Below are 16925 nucleotides of genomic sequence, written 5' to 3'. Positions count from 1 at the left end.
GCTCATAATGTACTGCTGGAAGCACAGTTTAGTCCATCGACATGGAATGTTTGTTGCATTGCTATTAGCAGTGGTTAGCTATTAGCTTGTGGCAAACCAGCTGGCTTTTACAATATTTTATTTACTTGAGTAGCATGAGTACTCAGTCTAAGGGAACACAGGCCTAATAAAGACCATTAGAAAAGGCAATTAACAAAGAGGAAAGTATGTCATTAGCACGCCATAAGAATAAAGATTGGATATTATTTTCAAACAGTTACTGTTTAGTAGCTTAGTTGCTAGTGGATCTGAGTCTGAGAAACGTCCTATAGCTTTGTGTATGGGATGGCAGGGCTGCTTTCCACGGGAGTTGGTTGTCACTGTGCTGTGTTAAAATCAGTGTGTTGCTGTGAATTGATGACAACATTTCAGACGAGGACAAACATGGACCTGTTGATGTTCAGGTACAGTTGAAGTCGGAAGTTTACATAAGCTTAGGTTGGAGTCATTAAAACTTGCTTTTCAACCACTCCACAAATTTCTTGTTAACAAACTAGTTTTGGCAAGTCGGTTAGGACATCTACTTTGTGCATGACAAGTCATTTTTCCAACAATTGTTTACAGACACATTATTTCACCTATAATTCTGTCACGCCCTGGTCTTAGTATTTTGTGTTTTCTTTATTATTTTGGTCAGGCCAGGGTGTGACATGGGTTATTTATGTGGTGTGTTTTGTCTTGGGGTTTTTGTAGGTTATGGGATTGTGGTACAGTAGAGTTGTCTAGGTAAGTCTATGGTTGCCTAGAGTGGTTCTCAATCAGAGGCAGGTGTTTATCGTCGTCTCTGATTGGGAACCATATTTAGGCAGCCATATTCTTTGAGTGTTTCGTGGGTGATTGTTCCTGTCTCTGTTTGCGCCAGATAGGGCTGTTTAGGTTTTTCACGTTACGCTTATTGTTTTGTATTGTTCGTTATTATCTTTATTAAAGATGTATTGAGATAACCACGCTGCATTTTGGTCCTCCTCTCCTTCGACACAAGAAAACCTTAACAAATTCACTGTATCACAATTCCAGTGGGTCAGAAGTTTACATACACAGCATGAAAAATTCCAGAAAATGATGTCATGGCTTTAGAAGCCTCTGATAGGCTAATTGACATAATTTGAGCCAATCAGACTCAGTGCCTCTTTTCTTGACATCATGGGAAAATCAAAAGAAATCAACCAAGACCTCAGAAAAACAACTGTAGACCTCCACAAGTCTAGTTCATCCTTGGGAGCAATTTCCAAACGCCTGAAGGTACCACGTTTGTCTATACAAACAATAGTACGCAAGTATAAACACCATGGGACCACGCAGCCGTCATACCACTCAGGTTGGAGACGCGTTCTGTCTCCTAGAGGTGAATGTACTTTGGTGCGAATAGTGCAAATCAATCCCAGAACAACAGCGAAGGACCTTGTGAAGATGCTGGAGGAAATGGGTACAAAAGTATCTATATATATATATATATCCAGTAAAACGAGTCCTATATCGACATAACTTGAAAGGCCGCTCAGCAAGGAAGAAGCCACTGCTCCAAAACCGCTATAAAAAAAGCAAGAATATGGTTTGCAACTGCACATGGGGACAAAGATCGTACTTTTTGGAGAAATGTTCTCTGGTCTGATTAAACAAAAATAGAACGGTTTGGCCATAATGACCATCGTTATGTTTAGAGGAAAAAGGGGGAGGTTTGCAAGCCGAAGAACACTATCCCAACCGTGAAGCACGGGGGTGGCAGCATCATGTTTTGGGGGTGGCAGCATCATGTTGTGGGGGTGCGTTGCTGCAGGAGGGACTGGTGCACTTCACAAAATATATGGCATCATAAAGAAGGAAAATTATGTGGATATATTGAAGCAACATATCAAGAAATCAGTCTTGGCTCACCAAGTTAAAGCTTGGTTGCAAATGGGTCTTCCAAATGGACAATGACCCCAAGCATACTTCTAAAGTTGTGGCAAAATTGCTTAAGAACAACAAAGTCAAGGTATTGGAGTGGCCATCACAAAGCCCTCAATCCTATAGAAGATGTGTGGGCAGAACTGTGCTGGCAAGGAGGCCTACAAACCTGACTTAATTACACCAGCTCTGTCAGGAGGAATGGGCCAAAATTCAACCAACTTATTGTGGGATGCGTGTGGAAGGTTACCCGAAATGTTTGACCAAAGTTAAACAATTTAAAGGCAATGCTACCAAATACTAATTGAGTGTATGTAAACTTCGGACCCACTGGGAATGTGATGAAAGAAATTAAAGCTGAAATAAATCATTCTCTCTACTATTATTCAGACATTTCACATTCTTAAAATAAAGTGGTGATCCTAACTGACCTAAGACAGGGGATTTTTACTAGGATTAAATGTCAGGAATTGTAAAAAAAAAAACACACAAAAAACAGAGTTTAAATGTATTTGACTAAGGCGTATGTAAACTTCCAACTTCAACCGTATATGTTCTATATCTTTGATGTTTTGGGGTTTCCATGAACTAAGCCGGTTTGTTGTAGAGTGAAGAAAGAGGCATGCACTGTAGGCTATACTATTCAGATGTTACACTTTATTAATAGATTCAGCTCGTTTCAATACTTTTCAACAGAGAAGTTGTATGTATGTACAGTATGTGTCATTGCTATTATACATACAGTAAACAAACCATGAATAAACTGAGGCAAATTGAATAATATTACAAAGTATCGTTACATTTCATATTCTAATCAAAAATATTGTATATATTTCATGTTAGCTTATGAGATAAGTACTGTTATAATGATGTAAGAAAATGGCCAAAACACCAAGTAGGCAAACAGAGGCAGAGTGCTGCATAGCCTCTTGATTTCCTCTAGAGAACATTCATCTAACACTTAACACTAGTGACTCATTTAATGGCAACAGAAAAGTCAAGCCAAGATTTCAGAAGTTAGTCAGTGTTAATCTTCCAATCGTCAGAATCATTATCTTACATCTTCTCTGTGAAACAATTTCTTCAGACTACTTCTTGAATTCCACTCCATTTTCTTCGCAAACTTGTAGACGCATCCAAAGAGATCAGGGAACATTGTCAATATGTCAACAGAATCCGCATCCTCAGTGCTTCAGAGAGAGAGAGAGAGAGACAAAATATTCAACCACCTTCAATGGTAAGAGAGTAAATGAAGTTCATGTACATGTTTTTAGACAAAACTATTAATATGTCTTACTAGTGCTCATGAAGGTTGCGTATGAAGCGCAACAAACCCAATGTGTTGTCTGGGTAGGCCTTCTTTTTACCATCCAACTTCTTCATCAACTCAGGCGGCATCTGTGTACACAAATAAATAACAGTAAGTGTGACTACTACTAGACTAGACACTACACTAGGACGAATGTACATGTAAATAAAATTGATAAAATGGCGTCTTACTCACCTTGGACTTCCACTTTGTGAACGACCTCGCCTCAGCACACTGGTCCAAAGCATGAAGGAGGCTTGGTTCTGCTTTGCGACAGTTCTCTGCTTCCTTCTCGTTACCAATTTTTCGTAAGTACTCCACTCTCCTGAAAAACAACAGTGTACCTTTAAATGCATTCAACTGGGTCAGTGTCAAACGGTGATCACATTTGCATTGAGATAAATCGTCGTTAGAATCTGAACCCATTAAAAAAAGGCAAATGCCCAGTGGAAATAGTGATGGCTGTAAGTAAATCACTGATCTTAACTAACCTTCTGATTGACAAGTGTTAGCACTGCTTCTCACCTCTCCTCTGGCCAGAAGTATGGGTGGGCCAGTGTGTCCTCCACTGTAGGTCTCTTCTCTGGGTCTTCATTGATCATCCACTCAATGAGGTCCTTGGCCACTTCCTCCTCAACATGTTCCAGTGTGTACTTCCCTTGAAAAATGTTAACTTCACAATGGATGCCTTTGCCAAATGGATGATGTCCACCAGAGATGATGTAATACATTAACATCCCGGCCACCTGAAAAGTATATAATAATAATTTATAATGTATTACATTTCTATAGCGCTTTTCATAACAATATCAAAATGCTTCAATAGCAAAAAACAAACAACCAATACATCATCATGACTAGCCTAACTGTAGTTAGCTAGGTCAACCAATACATCATCAAGAGTAGCCTAGCTACAGTTAGCTAGGTCAACCAATACATCATCAAGAGTAGCCTAGATATAGTTAGCTAGGTCAACCAATACATCATCAAGAGTAGCCTAGCAATAGTTAGCTAGGTCAACCAATACATCATCAAGAGTAGCCTAGCTATAGTTAGCTAGGTCAACCAATACATAATCAAGAGTAGCCTAGCTATAGTTAACTAGGTCAATCAATACATCATCAAGAGTAGCCTAGCTATAGTTAGCTAGGTCAACCAATACATAATCAAGAGTAGCCTAGCTATAGTTAACTAGGTCAATCAATACATCATCAAGAGTAGCCTAGCTATAGTTAGCTAGGTCAACCAATACATCATCAAGAGTAGCCTAGCTATAGTTAGCTAGGTCAACCAATACATAATCAAGAGTAGCCTAGCTATAGTTAACTAGGTCAACCAATACATCATCAAGAGTAGCCTAGCTATAGTTAGCTAGGTCAACCAATACATAATCAAGAGTAGCCTAGCTATAGTTAACTAGGTCAACCAATACATCATCAAGAGTAGCCTAGCTATAGTCAGCTAGGTCAACCAATACATCATCAAGAGTAGTCTAGCTATAGTCAGCTAGGTCAACCAATAGAGGCCGAGTATTCATCCTCCAAAGATAGAGGGACCGTTCATGGCTTGATCAGAAGGTGGTGGTCAGAGAGATGGTTGATGAAGTGTCAGGTGTCGATCTTGTAGAGGGCTACTCTGCGAACCACTGGACTTCTTCTTCACAACATAGTTTAGTTGGCATTCTATCAATTTGGCAAATATATCTGGTAATCAAAGTATAGTGACTTATTTAAAGTTGAAAACTAACCTGAATATCGGTGCTCCTCTTATATCCGATCCCACTGTCTTCATCTAAAGTTTCTCTGGCCTTCCAACATTTTGTTCCTGCACTGATTGTATGTAGAGTTGTTTGTCCCATGTTCAATTGTCGACTTATACCGAAATCGGCTAATCTCGCTCTGCCTGTAACATCTGAAGAGAAGATCATATAAAGTGTAGCATTGAAATGTAGGTTAATAAATAAAACATCAAAATAATATTTCTTTAGCCCACATTTTTGTTGAATTACTACATGGTCTGGTCTTACCTATTAAAACATTCTGGGGTTTGATATCCCGGTGCAGAATTTTTGTGTTTAGACTATGCAGAACGCTTAGACTGCAGAGCACCTCGTGCACTATTTTCTTCAGGACAGGGGTTTTGTCCTCTGGTAGGTGGTCTTTGATGTATTCATCAAGGGTGTATTCACAGAGCTGAAGAACAAGGTAACCGAAGTGCTCGTCCTCTGCAAAGTCCACATATCTCACAATGCAGGGACTATCCAGCTGAGGTAGTCTTAAAAAAACCCTCTTCTCTCTTCAGATCTTGATAGTTTGACTTGAGCATTCTCTTCACGGCTACCTCAGTACCATCATCCTTCAAGCCCAGAAAGACTTCAGTTCCATCACTTCCTTTGGCTATTTGGAAATCCGGATGGACGACAAGATTGAGATTGCCCAATCTGTAAACCTTGCCTGCATCTATGTTGCTGAGTTCCTCCAACTGAGGCCTCCACCGCTCACTAACTTTGTGCCATTTCCGGGGTTTCAATTCGTCGGTGGTGGAGGGAAATGGTTTAACACTGGAATGTTCATCATGTACACCAGATTCTTCAACTGGAATTGATGAAGCATCAAGATCTGGCTTCTCAGTCATGTCAGGTGTACTTTTCTCTACCGACAACTCTTCCTGAATTGTTTTCTTCTTTTTCTTCTTCTTCTTCTTCTTCTTCTTTGACAGATTCATTCCCTGCAATTGTTCAGTTGTATCCGTTGGTGGGACTGGACTTCGTAGGGACACATCTAATTTCCTTAGCTTTTCTTTCAGGTCCTCATCCATCTCCATTTCAGCAGTAACAAGTATTTTCTCCGGCACAGAGGTTATCCCTCGTGATGTGATAATCGCAGGTACACAATCAAAGGTGTACAGATCTGCAAGCAAACCAAATGTAAAGACACCTAAGCTGGAGGTCTGAGGATTGGCGAGATATGCTTGATCAGTGAATGAGATGATCCTCTTGCATAACTCCTCAACAAAAGGGAGGGTCCAGCCATGTTTGTGATTTGGAGCTTTCTGAGTAATCACATACAGTAGTCTGACAACTGAAATGTTGCGATTTAGTCCTTGAGGAGTACTTTTGGATTCATGTGTGAGGTATTGCAGAAGAGTGGGTATTACTACCAGTGACAGTCCAAGAGATATTTCTTTCATAATGTTAAAAACGGCTGTCAAGCAATTCACTACCATATCTTGTAAATGTTTGGGAATTTTAGGCAAACGATTGGTTGCCTCCTCAATGTAGAGATCAATTTTCTGAGATTCTCTCAGCCACTTTATGGATGCTTGACGATACTGATCCGCATTTTGTCCAATGGCGTTAAAAGACATGTCATATAGTGTGAGATGATTCACAGGGTTCACCACCAGCATGTGTTTGCCATATTCATTGAAAACATCCTCCACTGATTTGAGTCCTATTGCACAAGAAAAATCATAAAAAATCTTCAATTTGACAAAATTCTCACTCTCTGAAGAGAATTTCTGAATCATGCTTGCTATCTTTTGGTCAGTAGCGGGATATACTTTGAGATTTCTTTCAGCAAATGCTCCAGACATCATCAACTCCTTCACAATGTCTTCTCTGTCATTGTTAGCCGCCAATTGAAGTGGAGTTAACATCTGGATTGGTGCCCCTTCTGGATCTGCTTTTGCTGCAATTAATCTACTCACTAAACTGACAGGAGCTTTTGACATTGCGGCATAATGCAAAGGAACCCAACCATTTGTTGATTGGATGTTGGGGTCAGCACCTTCTTTCAGAAGAAATGTACAAATATTGTCATTTGTAAATGCAACAGCAGCAATTAAAGGGGTAACATCATCCTTCCACTCAGCACAAGGGTACTGTCCATTCAAGTCCTTGCCGCCTCTAATCAATTTCTTTAGTTTCTCCAACTTTCTGTCAATAATGCATTTTATAATTGGATCCGTTTTCCTTGGAACCACAGACACCGTTGGTAATTGTAATTGGAACTGGATTTGACCTGGGACGATATTCATTCTTCAAACATCTGCTTCTACAGGTACAGTAGATCTGTGGGATGACATCTCTATTATTACCTCTGTTAAAATGTTAAGTCAGGTACAGTCATATAAGCCTTGCTTAACCCTATTATTGTTCATAACAATTGCAAAGACATTGGTAACGTTGTACTGTAGTCAACTTTGTTCTGAAGTTATCGTCGGCCGTAGAGACAGATAAATGTCTTGATTCTATGTTTGGTGGAGAACTTCTGCTTATAAAGTGATGCTGAAGGGCAAAAAAAAGCATATAACGACCCAGTTAGCTGTTCTACTAGAGGTTTGAGAAAGTCTGTAAATAACAAGTGTTGGGAAACAGGTCTGAGATTTTACGATGAGACTACGAAGGTTCTAGCGATGAACTTAGCAAGATGCTTTTGGGAAACCATGCCCTGGACAATAAATGAACACAATTTGAAACGCAAATTACATTTTTGAAAGACACCTTTTGCATGTGGAAATGTTATATAATTTTATATAATCACCTTCCAGTGAATAAACCATTGAAATTAAAAACAAAAAAACATGTTTTAAGTGAGAAGTAGGCATTGGTCCGTAGTATAACATTTTTTTTTAATTCACATGGGCATCACCATGCCTACCTCACCCATGCTCGTCCAAGGTTTTCCAGAATACTGCTTTGACCTACTACAGTAGAAATGTTGGTCTGTTGTACTTCAAACGATGTGTATGCAGGTTTCTTAGGATTCAAATCATCTCAAACAGCCTAATGCATACTCTTCAGAGGAATAAAGGACTTTACAGTGTTCTGCTATTAAAATAATGTACAGCGCGTTCGGAAGTATTCAGATACCTTGACTTTTTCCACATTTTGTTACGTTACAGCCTTGTTCTAAAATGAATTAAATGTTTTTTTCCCCCATGAATCTACACACAATACCCCACAATGACAAAGTAAAAACAGGTTAGACATTTTTGCAAATGTATAAAAAATGAAAAAAATTGAAATATCACATTTACATAAGTATTCAGACCCTTTACTCAGTCCTTTGTTGTAGCACCGTTGGCAGCGATTACAACCTTGATTATTTTGGGGTATGATGCTACACGCATGGCACACTTGTACTGGAGGAGTTTCTCCCATTTTTCTCTTCTTTGCAGATCCTCTCAAGTTCTGTCACGTTGGATGGGGAGTGTCGCGGCTCAACTATTTTCAGGTATCTCCAGAGATGTTCGATCGGGTTCTAGTCCGGGCTCTGGCTGGGCCACTCAAAGATATTCAGAAACTTGTCCCAAAGTCACTCCTGCATTGTCTTGGCTGTGTGCTTTGGGTCATTGTCCTGTTGGAAGGTGAACCTTTTCCCCAGTCTGAATTCCTGAGTGCTCTGGAACAGATTTTCATCAAAGATCTCTTTGTACTTTGGTCCATTCATCTGTCCCTCAATCCTGACTAGTCTCCCAGTCCCTGCCGCTGAAAAACATTCCCACATCATGCTGCCACCACCATGCTTCACCGTATGGATGGTGCCAGGTTTCTTCCAGATGTGATGCTTGGCATTCAGGCCAAATAATTCCATCTTGGTTTCATCAGACCAGAGAATCTTGTTTCTCATGGTCTGAGAGTCCTTTAGGTGCCTTTTGGCAAACTCCAAGCAGGCTGTCATGTGCCTTTTACTGATGAGTGGCTTCCGTCTGGCCACTCTACCATAAAGGCCTGATTGGTGGAGTGCTGCAGAGATGGTTGTCCTTCTGGAGGGTTCTCCCATCTCTACAGAGGAACTCTGGAGCTCTGTCAGAGTGACCATCGGGTTCTTGGTCACCTCCCTGACCAAGGCCCTTCTCCCCCGATTGCTCAGTTTGGCTGGGTTGCCAGCTCAAGGAAGATTCTTGGTGATTCCAAACTTTTCCCATTTAAAAATGATGGAGGCCACTGTATTCTTGGGGACCTTCAATACTGCAGACATTTTTTGGTACCTTTCCCCAGATCTGTGCCTCGACAGAATCCTGTCTCGGAGCTCTACGGACAATTCCCTTAAGGAATGATTTGTACCAAATACAATGCTCTTAGTTTTAGAGATGTTCAGGACCAGTTTATTACTGGCCACCGATTCCAAAACAGACTGCAACTCTTTGTTAAGGGTTTCAGTGACTTCATTAGCTGTGGTTGCTGATGTGTGTATGGTTGAATCATCAGTATACATGGACACACATGCTTTGTTTAATGCCAGTGGCAGGTCATTGGTAAAAAATTGAAAAGAGTAGAGGGCCTAGAGAGCTCCCCTGCGGTACACCACACTTTACATGTTTGACATGTTTTACCTGTGGTAAATTCAATTGATTGGACATAATTTGGAAAGGCACACACCTGTCTATATAAGGTCCCACAGTTGACCGTGCAAATCTGAGCAAAAACCAAGCCATTAGGTTAAGTGCTAGACCTCAGCTGAATCTGGTAATGAATGGTGTGGCTGTTGAACAAGTTGAGGAGACTCAATTACTTTGTGTTACCTTAGATTGTAAACTGTCATGGTCAAAACATATAGATTCAATGGTTGCAAAGATGGGGAGAGGTCTAGCCGTAATAAAGAAATGCTGTGCTTTTTTGACACCACACTCCAAAAAGCAAGTTCTGCAGGCTCTAGTTTTGTCTAATCTTGATTATTGTCCATTCGTGTGGTCCAGTGCTGCAAGGAAAGACATAGTTAAGCTGCAGCTGGCCCAGAACAAAGCAGCAAGTTTTGCTCTAATTGTAATCAGAGGGCTGATATAAATACTACGCATGGCAGTCTCTCTTGGCTAAGAGTTGAGGAGAGACTGACTGCATCACTTATTTTTATACGAAACATGAATGTGTTGAAAATCTCAAATTGTTTGCATAGTCAACTTACACACAGCTCTGACACACACACTTATCCCACCAGACATGCCACCAGGGGTCTTTTCACAGTCCCCAAATCCAGAACAAATTCAAGAAAACGTACAGTATTATATAGAGCCCTTATTGCATGGAACTTCCTACCATCTCATATAAACAGCAAACCTGGTTTCAAAAAAGAGATTAACTTCTTGATTCTACTTGAGACGCATATGTCTCAAGTAGGCACCTGGAAATGCAAATGCACTACTCGTTAAAACTCAAACCTTGATCAAAATTCACAAGCAGGGTATTGAATTAAAGCTAAACTCGTTGTGAACCTAGCCAACAAGTCAGATTTTTAAAATGCTTTTCGGCGAAAGCATGAGAAGCTATTATCTGATAGCATGCAACACCCCAAAATGCCTGAATGCGACGTAAACAAAGACTTTGCTTATCCGGCGCTGCACAAAACACAGAAATTAAATATAAAACATTCATTACCTTTGACGAGCTTCTTTCTTGGCACTCCTATATGCCCCATAAACATCACTATTGGGTCTTTTTTTCGTTTAAATCGGTCCATATATACCCAAAATAGCTTTCTATGGAAGCTGTGTCATTCAGAAAAAAACATCGTTTTTAAACGCTGCGTCATTTTTTACAATTAAAAAAGTCGACGATAAACTTTCACAAAACATTTCGAAATCCTTTTGTAATCCAACTTTAGGTATTAGTAAACGTTTATAATCTATCAAAATGATTACAGGGCGATGTATATTCAATAGCTCCTCGTCTGCAAATCAATGGCTGCCAATGTCCACATTCAAAGGATCCTGGTGGAGACCGGAAGAAACGGAATACAGATAGTTGGATTTTCCAACAAAAAATTCAATTGAAAATGACGACAATGGCGACATCGTGTGGAATTTGTATGAATTGCATGCAGGTCGATATTAAATGTTGTCCCCTTTTAACAACCCAACGAAAGTGACTTATGGAAATTATTTTTAGCTTTCAGAGAGCAGTTTTTCTTGCGTTTTTCAATGAAACACACGATCTGTTATAGAAACTTCAGAGTGTTTTCTATCCACACATACTAATCATATGCATATACTATATTCCTGGCATGAGTAGCAGGACGCTGAAAAGTTGCGCGATTTTTAACAGAATGTTCGAAAAAGGAGGGGGTAGAAGTAAGAGCAACACCTCGCGGCACAATGCCTCTCCCCTATTTGATCTAGATCGTTTGTGTCTATGCATTGATATGTAGGCTGTGTGTACCTTTTTTTTTAAATGTATGTAGTTCTGTCCTTGAGCTGTTGTCTTAGTGTTCTGTAATATATCATTCTGTATTATGTTTCATGTTTTGTGTTGATCCCCAGGAAGAGTAGCTACTGATTTTGCAACAGCTAATGGGGATCCTAATAAAATACCAAATACCAAATACCAAAATCAAGTTGTAGAAACATATCAAGGATGATCAATGGAAACAGGATGCAGCTGAGCTCAATTTAGAGTCTCGTGGCAAAGGGTCTGAATACTTATTTATTTAAGGTATTTCCTTTTGTTGTTGTAATTATGCAAAATAAATTTAACCCTGTTTTCGCTTTGTCATTATGGGATTTTGTGTAGATTGATGAGGGGAAAAAATGATTTAATATATTTTAGAATAAGGCTAAAATGTGGAAAAAGTCAAGGGTCAAGGGTCTGAATACTATTTGGAGGGAGTTGAAAGTCCGTGTTGCCCAGCAACAGCCCCAAAACATCACTGCTCTAGAGGAGATCTGCATGGAGGAATGAGCCAAAATACCAGCAACAATGTGTGAAAAGCTTGTGAAGACTTACAGAAAACGTTTGACCTCTGTCATTGCCAACAAAGGGTATATAACAAAGTATTGAGATAAACTTTTGTTATTGACCAAATACTTATTTTCCACCATAATTTGCAAATAAATTCATTAAAAATCCTACAATGTGATTTTCTGGATTTTTTTCTCTCATTTTGTCTGTCATACATACAGTGCCTTGCGAAAGTATTTGGCCCCCTTGAACTTTGCGACCTTTTGCCACATTTCAGGCTTCAAACATAAAGATATAAAACTGTATTTTTTTGTGAAGAATCAACAACAAGTGGGACACAATCATGAAGTGGAACGACATTTATTGGATATTTCAAACTTTTTTAACAAATCAAATTGGATATCTTTAAGAAATGGCTTTCTTCTTGCCACTCTTCCATAAAGGCCAGATTTGTGCAATATACGACTGATTGTTGTCCTATGGACAGAGTCTCCCACCTCAGCTGTAGATCTCTGCAGTTCATCCAGAGTGATCATGGGCTTCTTGGCTGCATCTCTGATCAGTCTTCTCCTTGTATGAGCTGAAAGTTTAGAGGGACGGCCAGGCCTTGGTAGATTTGCAGTGGTCTGATACTCCTTCCATTTCAATAGTATCGCTTGCACAGTGCTCCTTTGGATGTTTAAAGCTTGGGAAATCTTTTTGTATCCAAATCCAGCTTTAAACTTCTTCACAACAGTATCTTGGACCTGCCTGGTGTGTTCCTTGTTCTTCATGATGCTCTCTGCGCTTTTAACGGACCTCTGAGACTATCACAGTGCAGGTGCATTTATACGGAGACTTGATTACACACAGGTGGATTGTATTTATCATCATTAGTCATTTAGGTCAACATTGGATCATTCAGAGATCCTCACTGAACTTCTGGAGAGAGTTTGCTGCACTGAAAGTAAAGGGGCTGAATAATTTTGCACGCCCAATTTTTCAGTTTTTGATTTGTTAAAAAAGTTTGAAATATCCAATAAATGTCGTTCCACTTCATGATTGTGTCCCACTTGTTGTTGATTCTTCACAAAAAAATACAGTTTTCTATCTTTATGTTTGAAGCCTGAAATGTGGCAAAAGGTCGCAAAGTTCAAGGGGGCCGAATACTTTCGCAAGGCACTGTAGTTGAAGTGTACCTATGATGAAAATTACAGGCCTCTCTCATCTTTTTAAGTGGGAGAACTTGCACAATTGGTGGCTGACTAAATACTTTTTTGCCCCACTGTGTGTGTGTGTGTGTGTGTGTGTGTGTGTGTGTGTATATATATATATATATACATACACACTGAGCGTTCAAAACATTAAGAACACCTGCTCTTTCCATGACATAGGCTTATTAGGCTTACCCTTATTTATGTAATTTGTTAAATCCACTTGAAATGAGTGTAGATGAAGGGGAGGATACAGGTTATAGAATTATTTTTAAGCTTTGGGATAATTGAGACATGGATTATGTATGTGTGCCATTTGTGACAAGAACTGCAACTCTGTTGGCTGTTTCACGCTCAACAGTTTCCCATGTGTATCAAGAATGTCTTTTCGTGCCAGTAAAAATAATTGTGAGAAATGTTGGTGGAAATGCTTTTAATTCGCAAATATTGAAATAATAACCATAATATCGAAGTAAACTTGGAGTCACGTGATGACATGTTGTGTGGTCCTTCCACTATGACTCGTTGGGAAAGCATGCGGTTTATTAGGATAGATTAACAACTGTTGTGCCATCAGCAAACTTGATGATTGAGTTGGAGGTATGCGTGGCCATGCAGTCATGGTTGAACAGGGAGTACTGGAGGGGGCTGAGCACGCACCCTTGTGGGACCCTGTGTTGAGGATCAGCGAAGTGGAGGTGTTGTTTGCTACCCTCACCACCTGGGGGCGGCCAGTCAGGAAGTCCAGGACCCAGTTGCACAGGGCAGGGTTCAGACCCGGGGCCCCGATTTTAATGATGATATTGGAAGGTACTACAGCGTTGAAGGCTGACATATAGTCAATGAACATCATTATTTCATAGGTATTCCTCTTGTCCAGATGGGATAGGGCAGTGTGCAGTGCCATGGCGATTGGATCGTCTGTCGATTTTTGGGGGCGTTGTGCAAATTGAAGTGGGTCTAGGGTGTCAGGTAAGGTAGAGGTGATATGATCCTTGACTAGCCTCTCAAAGCACTTCATGATGACAGAAGTGAGTGATACGGGATGATTGTCATTTAGTTCAGTTACCTTTGCTTACTTGGGTACAGGAACAATGGTGGACATCTTGAAGCAAGTGGGGACAGCAGACTGGGATAGGGAGCAGCCAGCTGGTCTGCGCATGCTCTGAGGACGTGGCTAGGGATGCCGTCTGGGCTGGCAGCCTTGCGAGGCTTAACACGTTTAAATGTCTTACTCACATCAGCCACGGACAACGAGAGCCCACAGTCCTTTGGAGCGGGCTGCGTTTATGGCACTGTGTTATCCTCAAAGATAGCAGGTTTTGCCTGTTTGATTGCCTTACGGAGGGAATAACTACACTGTTTGTATTCAACCATATTCCTAGTCACTTTGCCATGGTTAAATGCGGTGGTTCGTGCTTTCAGTTTTCCGCGAACGCTGCCATCTATCCATGGTTTCTGATTTGGGTAGGTTTTAATAGTCACAGTGGGAACAACATCCGCTATACACTTCCTGATTAACTCAGTCAACGTGTCAGTGTATACGTTGATGCTATTCTCAGAGGCTACCTGGAACATATCCAAGTCACCGAGCTCAAAACAATCTTGAAGCATGGATTCCGATTGGTCAAACCAGCATTGAATAGACATAGCTACTGCATTAGGTCAACGTCGTGTGCTGGAAAACCTTTGTAGAGCATGGGTGCTCATGTGAATTTCCTTTATTTTTCGGCTTCAGACCAATGCCTACTTCTCACTTAATTCTTAATTCTCACTTAATACACATACATATGTTATTAATTGTTAAATATGTTATATATACACACACATACACTACCGTTCAAAAGTTTGGGGTCACTTATGGACATTTTTTGTCCATTAAAATAACATAAAATTGATCAGAAATACAGTATAGACATTGTTAATGTTGTAAATGACTATTGTAGCTGGAAACAGCAGATTTCGAATGGAATATCTACATAGGCATACAGAGGCCTCACCAGTCCTCAACTGGCAGCTTTATTAAATAGCACCCCGCAAAACACCAGTCTCAAAGTGAACAGTGAAGAGGCGACTCCGGGATGCTGGCCTTCTAGGCAGAGCTCCCCTGTCCAGTGTTCTTTTGCACATCTTAATATTTTCTTTTTATTGGCCAGCCTGATATATAGCTTTTTTTTGCAACTCTATCTAGAAGACCAGCATCCCGGAGTCGCCTCTTCACTGTTGACGTTGTTTCTGGCCATTTTGAGCCCGTAATCGAACCCACAAATGCTGATGCTCCAACTAGTCTAAAGAAGGGCAGTTTTATTGTTTCTTTAATCAACACAACAGTTTTAAGCTGTGATAACATAATTGCAAAAGGGTTTTCTAATGATCTATTAGCCTTTTAAAATTATAAACATGGATTAGCTAATACAACGTGCCATTGGAACACAGGAGTGATGGTTGCTGATAATGGGCCTCTGTACGCCTATGTAGATTTTCATAAAAAAATCTGCCGTTTTCAGCTACTATAGTCATTTACAACTTTAATGTCTACACTGTATTTCTGTATATAACATCAATTTGATGTAATGGACAAAAAAATTGCTTTTATTTCAAAAACAAGGACATTTCTAAGTGACCCCAATATTACGACTCAGCAATGTTCATACAGTGATAGATGGCAGGATAATCTAACAAGATATCTAACAATGATATCCTATTAAGCATTAGCAATGTAAATGATAGTTAAATGTTCCTTCTACTTGGTCATTGTAATAAAAAACCCAACCACATCTGCTGGTCAGGTGACTGTGTTTCAGGAATTGAAACTCTGACGTCTAACGGAAACTTTGATAGTCTAAGATGTGAAAAGTATGATATTATGTTAGCGTTAGAAATGTAAACAATAGCTAAGGTTACTTACATTTTGTCGTCGTGATATCGGCACCAACTTGCACCAGTGTCCACAGACTATATGAAAACTCAACCACACCTCTTTATCATGTGACTGTGTTTCAGGAAATGAAACTGATGGCCTTTTAAGAAGAATAGCAACATCCCTGCCTGTTGTCTTCTTTATCACAAATCTTTCACCTACTATGTTTTGAGACTTCACTAAATACACTTAATCAGTTCTGTAAATATGTATCTCCTAATATGAAAAGTGTGCGTCCACATTTTTAGATAAGTTCAGAAACGTTGCTTTCTATACTAGGAATAAAGTCTCTATTTGCATATGTCGTTGAAAAAAAACCCTGGCCCCAGTAAAATGTTCCCCAGGAAGCAGAATAGAGCAGCTTCACCTTGAACAATACTCAATAGGGGTAAACATGTGTAACTGTAGTTATTATTAGAAAGTATCAACCTCTCTCACTTACCCACGTAATATATATATATATATACAGCCATTAGAATATACAGCATTAGGAAGGGGAGTTTATAGCCATTAGAATATACAGCAGTAGGAAGGGGAGATTACAGCCATTAGAATATACAGCAGTAGGGAGTTCATAGTCATTAGAATATACAGCAGTAGGTAGGGGAGTTTATAGCCATTAGAATATACAGCAGTAGGAAGGGGAGTTTATAGCCATTAGAATATACAGCAGTAGGGAGTTTATAGCCATTAGAATATACAGCAGTAGGAAGGGGAGTTTATAGCCACTAGAATATACAGCAGTAGGAAGGGGAGTTTATAGCCATTAGAATATACAGCAGTAGGTAGGGGAGTTTATAGCCATTAGAATATACAGCAGTAGGAAGGGGAGTTTATAGCCATTAGAATATACAGCAGAAGGTAGGGGAGTTTATAGTCATTAGAATATACAGCAGTAGG

The 16925-nt window shown here is 39.9% G+C and overlaps 1 protein-coding gene across 3 annotated transcripts; it reads right to left on the bottom strand.

Moving 5' to 3' along the window:
* Window positions 1–2561: 2561 nt before the first annotated feature.
* On the bottom strand, window positions 2562–16091 carry LOC110506975 (serine/threonine-protein kinase/endoribonuclease IRE1a). Of its 3 annotated transcripts, XR_005039840.1 has the most exons (8): window positions 16014–16091; window positions 7076–7307; window positions 5262–6958; window positions 4983–5146; window positions 3761–3981; window positions 3431–3560; window positions 3224–3324; window positions 2562–3116 (listed from the first exon to the last, which is right to left on the bottom strand). XR_005039840.1 is itself a non-coding variant. In XM_021586854.2 (7 exons), exons 3-7 carry the CDS (start codon window positions 5091–5093, stop codon window positions 2978–2980), a joined length of 702 nt encoding a protein of 233 aa, XP_021442529.2. In that variant the 5' UTR covers window positions 5094–5146; window positions 5262–7307; window positions 16014–16091; the 3' UTR covers window positions 2562–2977. The 3 variants fall into 2 exon arrangements, 1 of the variants encoding a protein (XP_021442529.2); XR_005039839.1 differs by having other exon boundaries at window positions 5262–7307.
* Between the last annotated feature and the right edge of the window lie 834 nt (window positions 16092–16925).

This window comes from Oncorhynchus mykiss, chromosome 26, assembly GCF_013265735.2.
Source record: "Oncorhynchus mykiss isolate Arlee chromosome 26, USDA_OmykA_1.1, whole genome shotgun sequence".
NCBI lineage: Eukaryota > Metazoa > Chordata > Actinopteri > Salmoniformes > Salmonidae > Oncorhynchus > Oncorhynchus mykiss.
This window is presented reverse-complemented; position numbering and strand designations above follow the sequence as displayed.